Source organism: Amphiprion ocellaris, chromosome 23 (assembly GCF_022539595.1).
Source record: "Amphiprion ocellaris isolate individual 3 ecotype Okinawa chromosome 23, ASM2253959v1, whole genome shotgun sequence".
NCBI classification, from domain to species: Eukaryota; Metazoa; Chordata; class Actinopteri; family Pomacentridae; genus Amphiprion; species Amphiprion ocellaris.
Genome location: NC_072788.1, coordinates 25,674,828 through 25,697,338, shown reverse-complemented (window position 1 = coordinate 25,697,338; position 22,511 = coordinate 25,674,828). Strand labels below are relative to the sequence as shown.

Here is a 22,511-nt window from a genome sequence, read left to right as displayed (position 1 = left end):
TTTTATCAGAAATTAAAACTTAATTTGATAAACATCTGGCCGTTTATTCTTGAAAAAGTTCCACTCATGACCTGAAAGACAAACTGGAACTTCAGAGCAGAAAAATAACCAAGAAAGCAGAATTTATTGGAACATTTCTTCCTTCATCGTACAAAAGTTTACAGGTTAGAAAAACAGCTGCGAGGTTTCTCTGAAACATGAAGAAATAAGAAGGAGTCGAGGAGGTTTTAGTCGTTTTGGATGAGTCTAGAGTCACTTTGAGAAGGTTTTAGTCATTTTGGAAGAGTTTTCAGTTGAAATGTCCAGGAATTACTCAGAGTTAAGGTGTTTTTTTCTTTACAACTTCAGGAGAAACTGAAGAATAATTTAAAGTCTAAGCTTATAAAAGGGAACAACATAATAAATGTACATTTGTGAGATCATTTAACGTAGAAACATTTTAAAAGTCTGACCAGAAACCTTCAACAACATGAACTCCCTCCAAAAGGCTTTGATTTACATTTCACTAACTCTTCCTACGACCAAACATCCAGTAAAGCCTCATAAAGGGTTCTTTTATCCTTCGTTCTAAAAATATTAGAACAAAAACTCTGAACTGAAAACATGACTTTGTTTATATTAAACACAAACTCAGTTAAAGTGCATCAATGAATCAGAACAGCATTTAAAATAAATAATAATAAATAAGCCACAGGAAAACTCCCATGATGCATCACTCGGCCAGGTGGAACGCTCGGCTCAGGACCAGCTCCGTGGAGGCTCCGCCCAGGTGACACACCTCCAGGACGCACACCAGCCTCTGATTGGTCAGCTGCGTTGCCATGGCGATGAGGTCAGCTGAGAAGAGACAGAAAGAAAGAACGGCTTAAAACGTGAAAGCTGACCAGAAATATCAATGAAAGGCAAAAAATATGATCAAAATATCCATTAGTATTGGTTAAATGTCCAAAAATCTAAATAAAATGTTGGAAAATATTAATTAAATGTTTGAAATATTGATAAAACATCAAAAAATCCATAAATATGAGCTAAATGTCCAAAAATGTAAATAAAATGACTGAAATATCATGAAAATATCAGAAAATATGATTAAAATGTCAGAAAGTATTCATGTAATGTTCGAAAATATTAATTAAATCCCCAAAAATATTCATAAAATATCTGTAAGTATTAGTTAAACACCCAAAAATCTTCATATAATGTCTGAAAATATTAATCAAATGTTTGAAAACTATGAACAAAATGTCTGTTAGTATTAGTTAAACTACCAAAAATCTGAATAAAATGTCGGAAAATGCAAATTAAATGTTTGAAAATATTAATAAAATGGTAAAAATATCTCTAAGTATTAATCAAATGTCCAAAAATATTAACTAAACGTCTGAAATATTAATTAAATGTTTGAAAACATTGATAAAATGCGCAAAAATATCCATTAGTATTAGTTAAATGTCTAAAAATCTTAATAAAATATCTGAAATATCATGAAAATGTTAGAAAATACTATCAAAATATCAGAAAGTATGAATATAATGTTTGAGAATTGCAATAAAATACCAAAAACTGTTAACAAAATGTACGTATTAGTTAATGTCCAAAAATCTTAATAAAAGGTTCGAAAATATTCTTAAAATGCTAAAAAATATTGATAAAATGCCAAAAATTATTAACACAATATCTGTACATATTAGGTAATGTTCAAGAATCTTTAAAATGTCTGAAAATATCATTAAAACGCAAAACGAAATTATCTATAATGATTAGTTAACTGCCCAAAAATCGGTAAAATGCTCGAAAGTATTAATGAAGTGTTTGAGAAAACAGAAAAAATGAACAAAATGCATGTAAATATAAGCTAATGTCCAAAATCTGAATTCAATGCATGAAAATGACAGAAAATGTACTATTTTGAGAATGAGTTTAGAGTCACTTTGTCGAGAACCTGGAATTTTCTGAGACTAAACCTAAAGACTGAAAGCAGGAAAGGAGAACATCCCCTGGAGAACGTTTTAGAGTAGACCTACAAACAACTGGAGAAAGTTCTAGAGTAGACCTACCGACAACTGGAAAAAGTTCTAGAGTAGACCTACAAACAACTGGAAAAAGTTCTAGAGCAGACCTACCGACAACCGGAAAAAGTTCTACAGCAGACCTACCAACAACCGGAAAAAGTTCTAGAGTAGACCTACCAACAACTGGAAAAAGTTCTAGAGTAGACCTACCGACAACTGGAGAAAGTTCTAGAGCAGACCTACCGACAACTGGAAAAAGTTCTAGAGTAGACCTACCGACAACTGGAAAAAGTTCTAGAGTAGCCCTACCGACAACTGGACAAAGTTCTAGAGTAGCCCTACCGACAACTGGAAAAAGTTCTAGAGTAGACCTACCGACAACTGGAAAAAGTTCTAGAGTAGACCTACCGACAACTGGAAAAAGTTCTAGAGTAGACCTACCGACAACTGGAAAAAGTTCTAGAGTAGCCCTACCGACAACTGGAAAAAGTTCTAGAGTAGACCTACCGACAACTGGAAAAAGTTCTAGAGTAGCCCTACCGACAACTGGACAAAGTTCTAGAGTAGACCTACCGACAACTGGACAAAGTTCTAGAGTAGACCTACCGACAACTGGAAAAACTTCTAGAGTAGACCTACCGACAACTGGAAAAAGTTCTAGAGTAGACCTACCGACAACTGGAAAAAGTTCTAGAGTAGCCCTACCGACAACTGGAAAAAGTTCTAGAGTAGATCTACCGAAAACTGGAAAAAGTTCTAGAGTAGCCCTACCGACAACTGGACAAAGTTCTAGAGTAGACCTACCGACAACTGGACAAAGTTCTAGAGTAGACCTACCAACAACTGGAAAAACTTCTAGAGTAGACCTACCGACAACTGGACAAAGTTCTAGAGTAGACTACTCGTCTACTCGTTTTCCTCTATGGACTCCAAGGACCTGGAGCTCTGTAAACATTCCCAGTATGAAGGTAGAATTCTTAGAACTTTCTGGTAGAATTCTAAATGTTTCCTGAATAGAAGCTGTGAGTTGGAGTTTCTGCTGATTAGTTGGGAAGAAGGCTCAATACATCCCTGCATCCGTCCTGATCTGGGGTCAGTTTCTACCAGAACCCAGATGTTCTTGTTTGGTTCTACGTGGGACGGCTGAGGAGTGTCGGTACCGACCTGGTGAAGGTGGAGGTGTGTGGGAGGAGAAGGCTCCATGTGACAGGATGGAGGTCCAGGTGTTGGAGTGGGGCATCAGGAGGGGGCAGGGGGAGGAAGACCAGGCGTGGGGGAGGAAGACGGCATCGACCAGAACCCCGTCAGACAGAGCTAAAGGAACACAGAGAACACTGATGGAACTGGACCCTCACATTGAACAACACGGTTTGTGTCTCTTTGTGGTCATTTTGTGTCTCTTCGTGCCAACGCTAACCCTACCTCTCAGGGTGTAGTAGAACCGTGTACCTCTCAGGGTGTAGTAGAACCGTGTACCTCTCAGGGTGTAGTAGAACCGTGTACCTCTCAAGGTGTACTAGAACCGTGTACCTCTCAGGGTGTAATAGAACCGTGTACCTCTCAAGGTGTAGTAGAACCGTGTACCTCTCAAGGTGTAGTAGAACCGTGTACCTCTCAGGGTGTAATAGAACCGTGTACCTCTCAGTTTCAGGGTGTAGTAGTCGTCGATGGCGAGGTCGAACCTCCCCGGCGTCGTCTTTCCTCCCATCACCACGGTGGCCGTCTGCTCCTCCCAGTGGGCGTGGTCATAACACATGGGGAAGGTCTCCATGGTGACGGGTGGGACAATGGGTGGGGAGGGGGCAGTGACGAAGGACAAGGCGTCATCGTCCTCATCGTCGTCTTTGTCGTCTGGGTTGACGTTCTGCAGGAACTCCATGGAGGCTTCAAACAGAACCACTGAAGGAGGTGGAGAAGATTCATTAGCTGGAAGATTCAGACGCACAAAATGACCACAAAGAGACACAAAACAACCACAAAGAGACACAAAACGACCACAAAGAGACACAAAATGACCACAAAGAGACACAAAACAATGACAGAGACACAAAACAACCACAAAGAGACACAAAACGACCACAAAGAGACACAAAATGACCACAAAGAGACACAAAACGACCACAAAGAGACACAAAACGACCACAGACACACAAACAACCACAAAGAGACAGAGACAGACACAAAACAACCACAAAGAGACACAAAACAACCACAAAGAAACACAAAATGACCACAAAGAGACACAAAACAACCACAAAGAGATACAAAACAACCACAGAGACACAAAACGACTACAAAGAGACACAAAACGACCACAGACACAAAAACAACCACAAAGAGACACAAAACAACCACAAAGAGACATAAAACTATCAAAAAGAGTTACAAAAGTACCACAGAGAGACACAAATGTCCACAAAGAGACACAAAACTACCACAAAGAGACTCAAAACGACTACAAAGAGACACAAAACGACCACAAAGAGACTCAAAACGACCACAAAGAGACTCAAAATGACCACAAAAAGACACAAACATCCACAAAGAGACACAAAACAACCACAAAGACACGCAAACGTCCACAAAGAGACATAAAACGACCACAAAGAGACACAAAACGACCACAAAGAGACACAAAACGACCACAAAGAGACACAAACGACCACAGTGATGTCATGATGTTTCCAGTCCCTGAGGTTCTGCAGGTCTTTAGAACGTTGTGGTTCTGGTCTCACCTGTGTCGGTGTTGTGTTCTGGCTGCAGTGTGACCCACGGACCTCTGAGGAAACACAACACTTCATCCTCAGGTTCAACAACATTTACAGGAAACTAAACTGACCTGAAGAGTCTCTGGATCCAGAATCATTCAGGATTTAAATCTGGACCAGAAAAACCAAAACACAGGTTCTGGTTCTGGACCAGTTTAAAACCAGAACTCACCTCTTCTTTGGAGTTTCAGTCGACAGCAGCTTCCTTTTAAAAGACCTGCAGAGAAAACCAGTAAAAAATAACAATAATAAACGGGTTTAAAGTCAGATAACAAACTGGTTTAAAGTCAGATAACAAACTGGTTTAAAGTCTCATAATAAACTGATTTAAAGTCAATAATAAACTGGTTTAAAGTCAATAATAAACTGGTTTAAAGTCTGATAATAAACTGGTTTAAAGTCAATAATAAACTGGTATAAAGTCTGGTAATAAATTGGTTTAAAGTCGACAATAAACTGGTTTAAAGTCTGATAAACTGGTTTAAAGTCAATAATAAACTGGTTTAAAGTCTGATAATAAACTGGTTTAAAGTCTGATAATAAACTGGTTTAAAGTCAATAATAAACTGGTTCAAAGTCTGATAATAAACTGGTTTAAAGTCTGATAAACTGGTTTAAAGTCAATAATAAACTGGTTTAAAGTCTGATAATAAACTGGTTTAAAGTCTGATAATAAACTGGTTTAAAGTCAATAATAAACTGGTTCAAAGTCTGATAATAAACTGGTTTAAAGTCTGATAATAAACTGGTTTAAAGTCAATAATAAACTGGTTCAAAGTCTGATAATAAACTGGTTTAAAGTCTGATAATAAACTGGTTTAAAGTCTGATAATAAACTGGTTTAAAGTCAATAATAAACTGGTTCAAAGTCTGATAATAAACTGGTTTAAAGTCTGATAATAAACTGGTTTAAAGTCAATAATAAACTGGTTCAAAGTCTGATAATAAACTGGTTTAAAGTCTGATAAACTGGTTTAAAGTCAATAATAAACTGGTTTAAAGTCTGATAATAAACTGGTTTAAAGTCAATAATAAACTGTTTTAAAGTCTGATAATGAACTGGTTTAAAGCGTCACCCTGCTGTCTGGTTGGGAGTTCGAGGCGTCGACCGGCTGACTGCTGAAGATGCTGGACTGAAGGACGGAGAAGTTCTGGAGGATCGGGGGGTGGAGGGTGAGGAGGAGGATGGAGAGAAGGATGAAGATCGATCCATCCAGAACAAACAGCATTCGTCCTGCAGGAGTCCAGATGTCAGTGATTATTATAGAAAGAGAAAACACAGAAGAGACGCTTCAACCCACTAGTCACTCAGGACCAGTTTTATATCTGTGGACACGTTTTATATCAGTTTATAGATTCTTTTTGGACATTTTTCATGACTTCTTTTAAAACATGAACTCATTTGAGACTAATTTTGGAAAATTGTCATCTAATTTTGGTAGATTTTAGACAAATTAGAGCAAATTTTGGACACTTTTTTGTAATTAAAATTATTAAAAGTTTCTCTAAAGTGAGAAAGAAGTCCAAAATCACAAACACTTGTCTAAATAAATTCAAAACACATAAAAAATTACTCAAAATTTGTCCAAAAAAATCACAAAAACTTCACCAAAATTACTGAGAATTTGTCCAGTATGACTCAAACTTGTCTAAAATAACTTAAATTTGTCCAAAAATGTCTTCAAAATGTGCACGATTTGTCCTTAAATGACCCAAAATTGTCTAAAATGACAGATGATTTTGCCAAAAATGACTAAAACGAGTCCAAAATGTCTAAAGACTTGTCCCAAATCACAAACACTTGTCTAAATTAACTCAAAAAATCTAAAAATGGACTCAAAATTTGTCCAAAACCTCTGATCCTGATCCTGGCTGGGGACTTTAACCATGCGGATCCAAAGACTGTGTTTCCCAGCATGCACCAGCACATAGACTTTCCTACCCGGGGAGACAACATACTGGATCTTGTTTATACGACCCAGAGAAGAGCCTACAAGGCCTTTCCCTGCCACACCTTGGTGCCTCAGACCATATTACTGTTATGCTAATTCCAGCATACAGACCACTGGTTAAAACCATCAAACCAGTTCAGAAACAGGTACGTGTGTGGCCACAAGGGTCTTCAGAGGCACTTCAGGACTGTTTCATCACCACAGACTGGGATGTATTTAAACAAGCTGCCACCTACAATAACACTACAGACCTCCAGGAGTACACAGAGACTGTCACTGCCTACATCACCAGGTGCATTGATGATGTGACAGCCACCAAGACCGTCACTGTTCAGGCTAATCAGAAGCTGTGGCTGACAGGGGAGGTTTACAGGCTCCTGAAGGTATGAAACAATGCCTTCAGAGCTGGAGACGAGGCAGGCCTGAGGATAGCTAGGGCCAACCTGTCTCTCGAGTGAGGTGAATGACTTCTTTGGCCGTTTTGAAGCAAACAACAGCACCCCTGCACAGAAGACCACACCTCCTCCCAGTGACCAGGTGCTGTCACTGTCCCCAGAGAGCCCTCAGCAGGCTGTTGTCCCCACGTGCCTCAAAACAGCCACCATCATCCCGGTACTGAAGAAGTCATCCCCCTCCTCCTTCAATGACTACCGCCCAGTTGCACTCACTCCCATCCTGATAGGATGGGAGTGAACTTGGTGCTAGTCATGCACCACATCAAATCCCTCCTCCCACCCACCCTGGACCCCTACCAGTTTGCATATCGGACCAACCGCTCAACCGATGATGCAATCTCCACTGCACTCCACTCAGCCCTCACACACCTGGAAAACAAGGACTCTTATGTTAGAATGCTGTTCATAGACTTTAGTTCAGCATTTAACACCGTCATCTCCCAGCAGCTCATCCACAAACTAGACCAGTTTGGACTCAACACCTCACTGTGCAACTGGCTACTGGACTTCCTGACAGGGAGACCACAGGCAGTACAGGTCAGCAGCAAGACATCGAGCACCATCATCCTGAACATGGGGTCCCCCAAGGATGTGTGCTGAGCCCCCTACTCTTCACCCTGCTGACCCATGACTGCACTCCAGCTCACAGCTCCAATCTTTTATAAAGTTTGCGGATGACAAACTGTGGTGGGTCTCATCAGTAACAGCGATGAGACACAATACAGGAGTGAGGTGAGCAACCTGGCCAGGTGGTGCAGCACCAACAACCTCTCTCTGAACATGGAGAAGACAAAGGAGATGGTTGTTGACTTCAGGAGAGGACACACCCAGCATGCTCCTCTCAACATCAACGGTGCGGCTGTGGAGAGGGTGAGCAGCACCAAGTTCCTGGGTGTGTACGTCTCAGAAAATCTCTCCTGGACCAGAAACACAACATCACTGGTCAGGAAGGCACAACAACGTCTCTACTTCCTGCGTAAGCTGAGAAGAGCCAGTGCCCCGGCCCCCATCATGTCCACCTTCTATAGAGGCACCATGGAGAGCATCCTGTCCAGCAGCATCACAGCGTGGTACGACTCCTGCACCTCCTCCTGCTGCAGGACCCTCCAGCGCATCGTGAAAGCAGCAGAAAGGATTGTGGGTGTCTCTCTCTCCCCTCCCTCCAGGACATCTACAGCACCCGCCTCACTCCCAAAGCACTAAGCATTGCAGGAGACCCCACACACCCATCCCACAACCTGTTCAGCCTGCTGCCATCAGGGAGGAGACTGAAGAGTCTGAGGACCAGGACCAGCCCACTGAGCAACAGCTTCATCCACCAGGCTGTCAGGAAGCTGAACTCTCTACCACCCCCTTCCCCCACATACACAAACTCTGGTCAATAACCTCTGACCTGCACTGGAACAGCACATGATCTGTTTGACACTAAGTCACTTTAATGTTTTCTCCTAAATGCCAGTTTACACTCTTGTCTTCTGTTGTACTACAATACTCAGGTTCTGAACAATAGACTAAATTGTGCCGTATGTAGATTAGGATTGTTGTCTTTTTGTTTTTCTCTGATGTTTGATTGTATCTTAAATTTTTAGCTTTAGTTTTCACGTTTTAGGGTTAGAGAGAAATGCAGTTTCAATTCTCTGTATGTGTACGCATGTAGCAGAACCGACAATAAAGCTGACTTTGACTTTGAAAACTAGTACAGAACTACAAAGAATTTGTCCAATATGACTCAAAATTGTCTAAAATGACTTAAATCTGTTCGAAATAACTAAAACACTGTCAAAAATGACCAAAACTTTGCTAAAAATGTCTTTAAAATGTGTCAGATTTGACCAAAAACGATTCAAAATTTGTCCGAAAAAGACAAAATATTTCTCCAAAAATTACTGAAAGGACTCCATAATGTCTAAAGACTTGTCCAAAATTACAAACACTTGTCTAAATTAACTCAAAACACATAAAAAATTACTCGAAATTTGTCCAAAATCACAAAATTTGTACAAAATTACCAAGAATTTGTCCAGTATGACTCAAAACTTGTCAAAAATGACCCAAAATATGTGAAATATGTCTTTAAAATGTGTCAGATTTGTCCTAAAACGAATCAAAACTTTCTCACAAAGGACATTCACAAAAATCTGGTCAATCTTAGACACTTTAGAATAACTCTGGACATTTCTTTAAAACCATTATTTTTATTAATTTAAACTCTTCTGGAGGTTTTACGTCATAATTTCAGTTATTTTGGTGAAATTTGGACATTTTAAGTCCTTTTAGACTAGTTTTTATACCTTTGGACATTTTTCATGTCATTTCAAAAAAAATCTGAACACGTTTTAGACTAATTTGGAAATTTTTCATGTAAGTTTTGACATTTCAAGAATTTTTTGACAAATTTCAGTAATTTTGATTAATTTTAGATGAGTATAGACAATTTTTGGACTTTTTAAAAGTGCACAAATTCTTGTTACTTTGTGCAAATTTTATGTCGTTCTTTAAAATGTTCAAGTCATTGTAGACAATTTTTTAGAATTTGTGTCATAAATTTTGTGGAAATTTCAGTTGTTTTGGTCAAATTTGGACATTTGGAGTTTAGGTTTAAGTTTGGGTTATTTTAGACAAATTTTGATCAATTTTAGACAAACTTTGATAAATTTTGGAGCATTTTATATTCATTTTGGACAAAATATGACTCATATTGGGCAATTTTTGCTTAATTTTAGACAAATCTGGATACATTTTGACATATTTTCATTAATTTTGGACAATTTTCGATTGATTTTAGACAAATTCCTGTCATTTGAACAGATTTCAAGTTATTTAGGACCACCTCAACTCATTCAAGTCCTGTTTTACTCATTTTCAACAGATTTTAGTCTTATTCTGACACATTTTAAGTTGTTTTAGACACATTTGAAAAATTCTGGCCAAACTTTGATCGATTTTGGACAATTTTTGATCCATTTTAGACACTTTTATTCATTTTTTAGAATTTGTGTCATAAATTTTGTATAAATTTCCGTCATTTTAGTGAAATTTGGACAATTTTAGTCTTTCTGGACAAAGTTTGGGGCATTGTAGACACAGAGATGATTTTCTAACCTTCTGGCTAATTTTGGAAAACTGTTAATTATTCTGGACAAGTTCTGAATAAGTTCGGACAGGTTTTTGACTAATATTTTGGGACATCTGGAGCTGTTTTGTTTTTATATTTTCCTCTCTAAAGCTCCAGTTTTACAGCAGAATATGAAGTAAAACCTTTCTGTAAAAACATAAAAACAAGCAACGGTAAACGTCTGCCGTCACCTCTCCTAGGCGGCTGTAGGTAACCGTGGTGACGGTTGCCTGGATACAGAAGGTGCATCGCTCCCGGTAACAGAGTCTGTCCAGCGCCATCTGAAGCTCCGCCCCTCGCAGGAATCCCGGCTCACCTGGAAGAGCGGCAGGTGGTCAGACTGGAGGTTACTTCAGTTTAAAGACCTGAACCATGTCAGAGGATTCAGGAAGTAAACCTCTGATCTGTCCAGAACACGTCAGAAAATAAGAAAAACTCACACTAACAACTGGATCTTCTCCAAAACGAGGAAAACGAGTCCAGAACTGACTTACAGCTCGTTAATAATGTCTGAAAATATGTTCAAAATCATCACAGGTTCCTCTAAAGTGACTAAAGAAATCACAGATAAATTAACTTAAAACACATAAAAGATTATTCAAAATGTGTCCAAAGACACAGCCCCCCCCAGAAAATAAATAGTAAATAAACAGTAAATAAACAGCAAATAAATGACAAATAAACAGTAAATGAATAGTAACAAACACTAAATCAACAATAACATACAGGAATAAACAGTAAATAAACAAAAACAAACAGGAATAGACAGTAAATAAACAGTACATGTATAGCAGTAAACAGCAAATAAACAATAACAAACAGCAAATAAATTGTAAACAAATAGCAAACAGGAACAAAAAAACTGTAAATAACAATGAATATACAGTAAATAAACTGTAAATAAACTGTAAATAACAACGAATAAACAGTAAATAAACAGTAAACAAACTGTAAACAGTAAACAAATAGCAAAGAGTAAATAAACAGTAAACAAACAGTATACAAACAGTAAACGGTAAACAAACTGACCTCTGCGCGCCTTCATGTAGGTCTCCATGGAGACAGGAAGGGGCGGGTACGTGAAGAACCCTCCAATCAGAGCCCTGCTCAGCACGGCGGCGTCCTCCTGCGTCCTCAGCCAGTCCAGGAAGTATCGGACCGGCCGCAGCCGTCGGTAGCTCATCTGGGAGTGGTGGCCCTGACCTGTCAGTCACACGGTCAGCCAATCAGGATGCAGATGGACAGACAGGACCTCAAACAAGCCCCGCCCATCCCGCTTACCTGAGCAGTACACCTGAGTGTAGGCGCTGTTGGTCAGGTAGGACGTCTGCTCCGAGGCCCGGACCAGCTTCAGTCTGGTACCGACCAGGATCGAGGCTGGAGACCGTTTCCATGGAAACAGAGACGCAAACATGGAGGTTATTCACTGTTTCCATGGAAACAGAAACGTCAACAATGTCAGTCTGATGGAACGTCACAGTTCTTCCTGACAAATTATCACTCAGTTTGGACAGTATCAGATATATTTTAGATACATTCTGATTAATTTTGGATGATTTGTGATAAATTTCAAACAAATTTAGATACATTTTGAACAATTTTTGATACATTGTGGACAATTTTTGATTAATGTTGGACAAAGTTATATAGATTTTGTTAAAATTTGGATCAATTTTAGACACATTTTGATAAATTGTAGAGAAATTGTGAATACTTTAGATGAATTTTGATCAATTTTAGACAAATTTTGATGAATCTTAGACATTTTTTGATTAATTTTGGACCATTTTTGATTCATTTTAGAGAAGTTTTTTTTTATAAATTTTTGACCAATTTCAATTCACTTTTGACAAATTTAGATTTTTTTCATATTATGACTCAGTTTGGAAAATTTTTTATTAATTTTGGAAAAAATATGGTATATTTGGACATATTTTGATAAATTTTGGACTATTTTTGATAATTTTTTATTAATTTTTGACAAATTGACATCAATTTGTGACAAAGTCTGACTAATTTTAGACATTTTTTGGTCATTTTAACAGATTTCGAGTTATTTAGCACAACTTCAACTCATTCAAGCCATGTTTTAGTCATTTTCAATATATATTTCTTGACATGTTTTTAAGTTGTTTTGGACACGTTTGACTCATTTTTGGACAAATTTTGTCTCATTTTGGAGCATTTTTTAATTATTTTTGATAAATTTTCAACAATTTTTGATAAATCCTGGACAATTTTTTGATTATTTTGGACACTTTTTATTAATTTTTGACAAATTTTGAATAATTATGGACAATTTTTGATTCGCTTTAGACAAATTTTTCTCATTTTATCAGATTTCAAGTTATTTAAGAAAACTTCAAGTCATTTAAGACGCGTTTTAGTCATTTTCAACATATTTTAGTTTTTTAAAAACATGTTTTAAGTTGTTTCGGACACATTTGACTGATTTTGGACAAATTTTGCATCAATCCAGAAAATGTCACGATATTTGGAGATGTTTCTAGTCATTTTAGACAATTTTTGATTCATTTTAGACACATTTTTGTCATTTTAACAGATTTCTAGTTATTCAGGACAACTTCAAGTCATGTTAGTCACGTTTTAGTCATTTTCAACATATTTTAGCTTTTTTTTAACACATTTTAAATTGTTTTGAACAGACTGAAGTAATTTTGGAGAATGAAACGTTATTCCTGCGTCTCACCTGGGTGGAGCTTCAGGTGAGTCTCAGGCTGTGACGTAGAGAAGAGCTTCACCATGATTGGTTGATCGCTGGCACCGTCCTCCAATTGCAGCCAGCGATACTCCACAAGCTCCGCCCCTTTGCCATCTACCAGTGAACACGCAGATTATTACTTCTGAAAAACTGTAAAAACATACCAACATCAGAGTATCACACCGTCACCGTGGTAACCCTCACCCTTACTCCTGATTCGCTCAGACCGTCCTACGAATGTCAGCACGCCGATGACATCACACACGGTGTCATGAGGCTGGTCCAGGATCTGCTGACTGACAGCAACAGAGACAGGACAGTTTGGATTGTGGGGACGTTTGAATTATGAGGACGTTTGAATAATGAGGACGTTTGTGGATTATGAGGATGTTTGAATCATGAGGACATTTGTGAATTACTAGGACATTTGAATTATGAAGACAGTTTGAATTATGAGGACGTTTGAATTATGAGGATGTTTGAATTATGAGGACAGTTTGAATTATGAGGACATTCTGAACAGGTCCCGTTAGTGTGGACCATCTGACCGTGTGATCTTTACCTGTTGTAGAAGCTGTAGATGACGGCTGGTGGGACGTACTCGGGTGAAACGGAGGATTCTGGGAGGACGGATATCTGAGCTGCAGGGTTCCTGCTGTTAACACTGATTTCTACACAGAACAACAGAAACACAGAGGTTTATTCTGCTGCCTCTATCTGTAAAATGACAGAAATAGTCTCCGAACATCTGGAGAACATAACAGTCATGTTGGACAGGTTTCAAGATGTCTAATTCTGAGTAATTTCAGACACGTGTTTAGCTATTTTGGACCATTTTTTAACTTATTTGGGCATCATGTGAGCCATTTTGGACCAGCTTAAGTCATTTTTGAGTCACTTTGGAAACTTATGTTAAGGTCTTAAGGAAACAGACTGTGGACAAATTTGAAATATTTCTGAATGTTTTCCGAGTTGTTCTAAACATCTTTTACCTATCTGGAGCAATTTTTCAGTAATTTTAGATGATTTTTTTTTTTAGTCTTTTTAGACTAGTTTAAACTAATTTTGGACATATTTTAAGCCATTCTAAACAAGTGTAAAGTCATTTTTTTCAAATGTAAAGTCATGTTTGAAAAGATGTTGTCATTCTGGACAAATGCGAGTCAAGTTTCAAGCTGTTTAGGACAACTACTGAGTCATTCATGACACATTTTCAGCCATTTTGGAAACATTTTGAGTCACTGAACGTTTTTCGAGCTGTTTTAAACATCTTCTACTCATTTGGAACAACTTTTGAGGAATTTTATATTGTTTTAGTCTTTTTAGACTAGTTTAAAGTAATTGTGGACATATTTTAAGCCATTCTAAACAACATTAAAATCATTTTTAAAAAAAAAAAATGTAAAGTCATGTTTGAAAAGATGTTGTCATTCAGGACAAATGTGAGACAAGTTTCAGTTTGTTTAGGACAATTGTTGAGTCATTTAGGACACATTTTAAGTCACTTTGTTTTGAAATAATGAGTTCTTTACCTGAAGCCAGGTGATTTTATCTGCATGTGTTTTAAAATCACTCAATCCTTTAACTGGAGGAAAACAAAATCATGTTTAATGTTCAGATAACTACCGTAGTGTTTTAGAGAACCTTCAGTTCCGAACTAAGCTTAGGTTTAGTTCCTGGTTCAGGTTTAGAGCAGCTCTACTTCAGATCTGGTTACCGATGACTCCCGGCTCCGCCTGGTAACGCTGCTTGACTCGGAAGCGTCGCAGGCCGACGATGTCACCGGGCTTGAGACGACGATACCAGCTGACACACACACTGTTCCACAACACGGCACACACACTTCCTGTCTGGTCGCACAGCTCCAACACCGCCTGGAGGAAACACAGAAACACAGACGTTAAGGAGGGCCAGAGTTCCTCAGGAATCCGCTGTAGGTCCTCCACTGTTCTCTACAGAGTTTATAATGAGGTCTGGAGTTCCTCAGGGATCCGCTGTAGGTCCTCCTCTGTTCTCTACAGAGTTCATAATGAGGTCAAGAGTTCCTCAGGGATCCGCTGTGGGTCCTCCTCTGTTCTCTTTAATGAGGTCCGGAGTTCCTCAGGGATCCGCTGTAGGTCCTCCACTGCTCTCTACAGAGTTCATTCTAACGCTGTCTTCAGCCAGACCTGGATCTAAAGCTCCACAACTCATCACAAAACACCTCAGAACCCTAGGTCACACCGTCACGGTCATGTTATGGCCAAGTTTCTAATCATTCTGAAGAAATACGTCCACCAAATAAACACTGCCAATTCACACCAAAATTTGTCCAACAATAATCAAAAATTGTCCAAATTCAAGTAAAATTGTCCAGTGATTAAAAAATGGTCAAAAATAATCTAAATTTGTCAAAAATGAATTAAAAATAAAAAATATCAAAAATCTATCAAAATTTTTCCAAAGATTATTAAAATTTGGCCAAAATTAAGTAAAAAATTGTCCAAAATTAATCCGAATTTGTCAAAAATTAATTTTAAAAAAATGTCAAAAATTAATCTAAATTTGTCCACAAATGACGAAAATTTGACCAGAATGAATCTAAATTTGGCCAAATTAAAGTCAATTTGTCCAAAATTCATCAAATGTGTCCAAATATAAACATTTCCAAAACAATCAATCAATAAATCATTTAAATTTGTCCAAACTGAATCTAAATTTGTTCAAATTAAAAAATAACTAGTCCAAAAATAAATCTACATTTGTCTAAAAATTGTCAAAATTTGCCCCAAAACAATCAAACTTTTTCCAGAATGAATGTATATCTGTCCAAAATAATCACAATCTGTCTTAAATAAATAAAAAATGCTCAAAAATTAATCAGATTTTTTCCAATATGAATCTAAATTTGTCAAAATTAAACTCAATTAGTCCAAAAATAACCTAAATTTGTCCACAATTACAGGAAAGCTGTACCAAATAACTTGCATTATTGTAGTTTAAGTTCTGAGTGACTTCAGATAAATTTCAACTGATGTTGGACAATTATTTTATATAAATTTGGGGACAGGATTCAAGTCAAATGTTTCAGATAATTTTTGGACTCATTCTGAGTCATTCTGGAGAACTTCTGAAGCATTTGTGGCTTAAAATATTTTTAAACAGTTTCAGAAAGTTTTGAACAATTTTTTACTGAAGAATCTTGAAGAACAGACCATATATGGACATTCACAGTTCCTGTCCGTCCTCACTGACCTTATATGGACATTCACAGTTCCTGTCCGCCCTCACTGACCTTATATGGACATTCACAGTTCCTGTAAGTCCTCACTGACCTTATATGGACATTCACAGTTCCTGTCCGCCCTCACTGACCTTATATGGACATTCACAGTTCCTGTAAGTCCTCACTGACCTTATATGGACATTCACAGTTCCTGTCCGTCCTCACTGACCTTATATGGACATTCACAGTTCCTGTAAGTCCTCACTGACCTTATATGGACATTCACAGTTCCTGTCCGTCCTCACTGACCTTATATGGACATTCACAGTTCCTGTCCGTCCTCACTGACCTTATATGGACATTCACAGTTCCTGTAAGTCCTCACTGACCTTATATGGACATTTACAGTTCCCGTCCGTCCCCACTGACCTTATATGGACATTTACAGTTCCTGTCCATCCCCACTGACTTCATATGGACATTCACAGTTTCTGTCTGTCCTCACTGACCTTACATGGACATTCACAGTTCCTGTTCGTCCTCACTGACCTTATATGGACATTCACAGTTCCTGTCCATCCCCACTGACCTTATATGGACATTCACAGTTCCTGTCCATCCCCACTGACCTTATATGGACATTCACAGTTCCTGTTCATCCTCGTTGACATTATATGGACATTCACAGTTTCTGTCTGTCCTCACTGACCTTATATGGACATTTACAGTTCCCGTCCGTCCCCACTGACCTTATATGGACATTTACAGTTCCTGTCCATCCCCACTGACCTTATATGGACATTCACAGTTCCTGTCCATCCCCACTGACCTTATATGGACATTCACAGTTCCTGTTCATCCTCACTGACCTTATATGGACATTCACAGTTCCCGTCCGTCCCCACTGACCTTATATGGACATTCACAGTTCCTGTAAGTCCTCACTGACCTTATATGGACATTCACAGTTCCCGTCCATCCTCACTGACCTTATATGGACATTTACAGTTCCCGTCCGTCCCCACTGACCTTATATGGACATTTACAGTTCCTGTCCATCCCCACTGACTTCATATGGACATTCACAGTTTCTGTCTGTCCTCACTGACCTTATATGGACATTTACAGTTCCTGTCCATCCCCACTGACCTTATATGGACATTCACAGTTCCTGTCTATCCCCACTGACCTTATATGGACATTCACAGTTCCTGTTCATCCTCACTGACCTTATATGGACATTCACAGTTCCTGTTCATCCTCACTGACCTTATATGGACATTCACAGTTCCTGTCCATCCCCACTGACCTTATATGGACATTCACAGTTCCTGTCCGTCCTCCCGTAATAGGTCAGCGGAGACTTGTTGATGATGCGTACAATCAGCTGATGCTGGACGGCACCCCTGGTGACGCCACGGCGACCAGACAGGAAGGAGTCTCTGAGCCGGGAGACGGTGACAGTTGGACGTCGTCCTGGAGACAGATATGAGAAATAGATTCACTGGTTTCAGTTTATTTATGATTTAAAATGTTCAAATATTTATTATCAGACTCGAAGCTGATTCAAGAACCCACTGTGTGGACACATTTATTTCATTTGGACAAATTTGGATTAATTTTGGATGAATTTGGACTAATTTTGGACAATTTCTGACAAATGTTAGATAATTTTTTATTATTTTGAACAAATTTGGATATATTTTGGACAATTTTTGACTAATTTTAGACAAATGTTGATTATTTTGGACAGATTTTGGACAAATTTAGATTAATTTGGACAAATTTTGCAAAATTACTGGACAATTTTAATTATTGTTGGGCAAATTTAGAATAATTTTGGACAATTTTTTGATCTATTTTGGACATATTCTGATCTATTTTTGGCAAATTGATTAATTTGGACAAATTTTGACTAATGTTGTACAATTTGGGATTATTTTAAACAAATTTTGATGACTTTTGGACAATTTTTGATTAATTTTGGACAAATTTTGTCTAATTTTGGAATATTCTTGACAAATGTTGGATAATTTTTATTATTTTGGACAATTTAATTTTTTTGGAAAAATATTAATGTTTGACAAATTTGGACAAATTTTGATTAATTTGGACAAATTTTGATACATTTTGGACAATTTGTGATTCATTTTGGACAATTTTAATTATTGGTGGGCAAATTTTGAATCATTTTTGGCAATTTTTTTATTATTTTGGACACATTTAGATTCATTTTGGACAAATTTTGACAAATGTTGGAAAATTTGGGATTATTTTTGGACAAATTTTTTCTAGTTTTAGACAAATATTGATCTTTTTTAGACAGATTTAGATTATTTTGGACAAATGTAGATTAATTTGGGATTATTCTATCTGATTTTGGACTAATTTTGATACATGTTGAACAAATTTAGATGAATTATTGGGCAAATCTGTATTAACTGTAGACACCTGATAAATCCTAAACTGATTTCCGTCACTTACTGGATCAGAAAACTGGATAAAGGAGTTGTTACTTTTTTTCCTGATCTGTTGGATGAACAGGAAACAGAATATTTTTACAGAATATTTCTGGATGTGTCTCTAAACATGAGTGAGTCCAGTGATGTTTAAATCTATCTGTACCTTCCTCTCCATCTTCCTCTTCATCCTCCTCCTCCTCAGTGGGCGGAGCCTCCATCCACACCTGTCCGCTGTAGTCCACGTTATTCCACAACGGCAGGAAGACACTCCGATTGGCTCTGAGGGGAACCAATGGGGCTGCAGGATCCAGAACCAATTGCTCGATCAGCCAAGGCGTTATTGATGGTTAAAAACACTTGAGTTTCTGAGAAGTTCTTCTTCTGTCGATGAATGGACAGATCTGGGACAATACTTTGTTATTCTAAACAAATTTAGATTCATTTTAGACAATTTTTGATTATTTTTGGTACATGTTTTATAAATTCTAAAGAAATTTTGATCAATATTAGACAGTTTCTGATTATTTTTGGTCAATTTTTTAACAAATTTAGACCAATTTAAGACCATTTTTGATTAGTGTGGTAAATATTTTATACATTTTAACTCATTTACATTCATTTTGGAAAACTTTAGATTATTTTTGGTCAATTTTTATGAATTCTAAACAAATTTGGATTCATTTTAGAAAAGTTTGGAATATTTTTGGTAAATGTTTTAGAAAGTTTAAAGATTAGATTAATTTTAGACAATTTTTGATTGTTTTGGTCATTTTTTAAATACATTTTTTAACAAATTTAGATTCATTGTGGCCAATTTTTCATTCATTTCAGACACATTTCAGTCTCATTCATGTAATTTCTTCATAATTTGTGATTTATTTTGGAAAACCTTGCAGACTATTTTGGACACCGTTCTGTTTTTTTTTTTTTTTTTTTTAAATAAATTTTAACTGAGACAGAATAAAGTGATTTAGAGGAAACTTCTGGATGTTGAGCTCAGATCTGGTTCCTGGTTCCTCCTGGATCTAGACTTGGACTCCGTCAGAAACCACAGAAGAAGAAGTTCTGATTGAGTTTCATCTCCAGGTGAGACGGTCTCACCTGCAGCTACTGAGGATCCAAACCAGGGCAGAGAGTCCCAGTCCACACCTGTCCTCCCGTCTCCGTCCTCACCTGGACCGGGAACGTCCACGCTCACCATCCTGTAGCTGCAGGAGAGACAGCCAATCACAGCGCAGCAGCAAACTTACCTGTCCTCACGTGTCTTCACCTGTCCTCACCTGTCTCCCACCCACCTGTCTGTCCCCCTGCAGGCCCCGGTGCATGCTGGGAGCTGGGCGGTCATGGTGGAGCTGAAGGCGGCGTTCCTCAGCATCTGTCCGGACCGCAGGACGTTCCTCTCCACCAGCCGGTTCAGACCCGGATCCAGAGTCACCTGAAGTCTGCAGTCACCGTCAGACAGCGTGACGTCGTACAGGTCGTCCCCTGAAGACCAGAAAACCAGTAGAACCAGTAGAATGAATAAACCAACAGAACCAGTAAACTAACAGGAACCATTAAACCAGCAGAACCAGTAAACTAACAGAACCAATAAACCAGTAAACCGGTAGAACCAGAAAACCAGCAGAACCAGTAGAATGAGTAAACCAACAGAACCAGTAAACCAGTAGAACCAGTAACAGAGACCATATTTCTCCTCCTAACTCTATTGACTCCCTGTAAATCTAGGACAGAATCTAAAATCCTTCATGAGCAGCCCCATCTATCGGACTGATCTCCTGCTGACCCGTCCTGAGCCTGGTTCTGGTTCTAATGGAGGTGCTTTGGTTCCTTCTAACTGTTGCTCAAAGGGAATCCAGAGGGAACATGTTGGGTTCTTGGTTTAAACCTCGTCAGGTCTTCTATTACGTGAACTTCTCTGAGAGGACGAATGCTGGAATTAAAAAAAAAAAACAGGACTAAATTTCAGGCTTTAATTCTGTCAGTTCTGATTGTCAGTTGTCTCACCGCTGAGGACGGCCTGAGGGAAGTAGACCGGAGAACCCTGATCTCTGCTGTAACGCTGCAGCGCCACCACATGGAGGGACTCCCTGCACACCACAGCAGAGGACACCTGCAAGACAAAAACAAGGGTGAAAACTACACAAGACAAAGACAAGGGTATAAACTACACAACAAGACAAAGACAAGAGTACAAACTACACAAGACAAAGACAAGGGTATAAACTACACAACAAGACAAAGGTATAAACTACATAACAAGACAAAGACAAGGGTACAAACTACACAACAAGACGAAGACAAGGGTACAAACTACACAACAAGACAAAGACAAGGGTAAAAATTACACAAGACAAAGACAAGGGTAAAAAAGACAAGACAAAGTCAAGGGTAAAAACTACACAATGCAATCAGCTGGATTAGTTGTCAGTTATTAGTCAACATGTTTACAACACAGTGAGTGTTTCTCTGAATTATTCTTATTGTAAATTTAACACACTACAGTCTGTTCTCCACCAGGAGGCTCTTGGTTCCACATCAACCCTTTACCGCGGCTCAATGCAAATATTGGATCATTTACGGTTGGATTTGTTGTCGGTTAACAGTGAAGAGATCTACAGCCCAGATGGAAGGTGATTCTAAGTAGTTATATAGTTGTGTTAAATTCGGCTCATTAATAATCCACTTGACGACTCTCTGTTATGAGTTAAACCTTTAAGTTTGTGTTTGAGCCGGACAGACGCTGCGGTGCGACGCGGCATTAAAACGGCAGATATCTGAATGGAGTCTGGTGGGCTGGAACCGGAAACCGGCTGCGTCACAGCCTGATCAATTAAACTGATCGGAAACGTATCGATAACGGCGGTGAAAGGCACTTCAATCAGACCTTGTTCCCGTCGGACCTGCCCAGGGTTCTGTGGAAGACGCAGCCCGCGGCCGCCATGTTGTTCCGGAACCACAACAGTGCGGTGCATTATGGGAGATGTAGGCAGAGGATGCTGATCATTAATTCAATATTTATCCATCAGAACGGGGCTACAGGTGAAAACTAAACGTTTAACTGGTCACTACACAGCATTTTAAAGCATATTTTAACATTATTCAATGTCAAAACCTTTCAAAAAGGACTCAAATATGGCTTTAAACCTGCTAAAATTACAGAAATGTGTGGAAAATAGGGATTAGTTTGTCCAGATTGACTCAAAGCAGACAAAAACTCACAGAAATCTCTTCAAAATGACTTAAAACTCAAAAGATATGGGGCCCCTTTATGGTTGAAGTAGTACATGGGAAGGAATAAGCTGAATGGATGGTAATGTGTGCTTTTCTCATGATTTGTATTTTGTATCTTGTATCTCTTGTGACTGGACTTCTATCTTGGCAACACCAAGTATAAGTGTGGTGCAGTGATATATGACACCTGTGCTGATGTCTTATTGTCTTAGCCTATGCCTGTTTCTATCGTTCTTTTGGAAAGATGAGTTACTTAATTGTTTACCCTGTGTAACACGAGAGACTTAATTCTGTTTTATCTTGGTTCTGTTTACTTTTATAATTTTTCCTTTTTTTTTTTTGTTTGTTTTTGGGGTTTTTTTGTTTGTTTTGGGTTTTTTTGTTTTTTGGGGTTTTTTGTTTTATTTGTTTCATTTATTTATTTTTTCTTAATTTATCCATTTGTGATTATTGTTACTATTATTGTTATTATTGATGTTATGTTTTCGTTTAACTGTTATAAAAGTTGAAAACTAATAAAAAAGTGAATTACAAAATGACTTAAAACTTGTGCTAAATTACTCAAATTTGTTAAAAATGACCAAAA

General features: G+C 38.1%; 1 protein-coding gene across 2 annotated transcripts; it reads right to left on the bottom strand.

Moving 5' to 3' along the window:
• Positions 1 to 105: 105 nt before the first annotated feature.
• Positions 106 to 21,691, bottom strand: si:ch73-71d17.2 (RPA-related protein RADX). Of its 2 annotated transcripts, none has more exons than XM_055007392.1 (19): positions 21,579 to 21,691; positions 20,699 to 20,804; positions 19,987 to 20,176; positions 19,793 to 19,899; positions 18,855 to 18,989; positions 17,539 to 17,705; positions 14,742 to 14,898; positions 13,587 to 13,695; positions 13,229 to 13,320; positions 13,013 to 13,138; positions 11,584 to 11,679; positions 11,332 to 11,505; positions 10,494 to 10,618; positions 5,857 to 6,014; positions 4,953 to 4,997; positions 4,748 to 4,791; positions 3,651 to 3,911; positions 3,177 to 3,326; positions 106 to 837 (listed from the first exon to the last, which is right to left on the bottom strand). In XM_055007392.1, the coding sequence occupies exons 1-19, from the start codon at positions 21,633 to 21,635 to the stop codon at positions 713 to 715; spliced, it is 2,424 nt and encodes an 807-aa protein (XP_054863367.1). In that variant the 5' UTR covers positions 21,636 to 21,691; the 3' UTR covers positions 106 to 712. The 2 variants fall into 2 exon arrangements, with proteins under 2 accessions (XP_054863367.1, XP_054863368.1); XM_055007393.1 differs by having other exon boundaries at positions 19,987 to 20,624; positions 21,579 to 21,597.
• Between the last annotated feature and the right edge of the window lie 820 nt (positions 21,692 to 22,511).

What these genes read in the sequence shown, in the direction of transcription:
- si:ch73-71d17.2 (XM_055007392.1), bottom strand. Translation starts at nt 21,635, where the DNA reads ATGGCGGCCGCGGGCTGCGTCTTCCACAGAACCCTGGGCAGGTCCGAC. An exon ending in TGAGCGAATCAGGAGTAAGG is followed by an intron (nt 13,139 to 13,228) that starts GTGAGGGTTACC and finishes GTTCACTGGTAG; the next exon opens with ATGGCAAAGGGGCGGAGCTT. An exon ending in TCACCTGAAGCTCCACCCAG is followed by an intron (nt 11,680 to 13,012) that starts GTGAGACGCAGG and finishes AACGGTCTCCAG; the next exon opens with CCTCGATCCTGGTCGGTACC.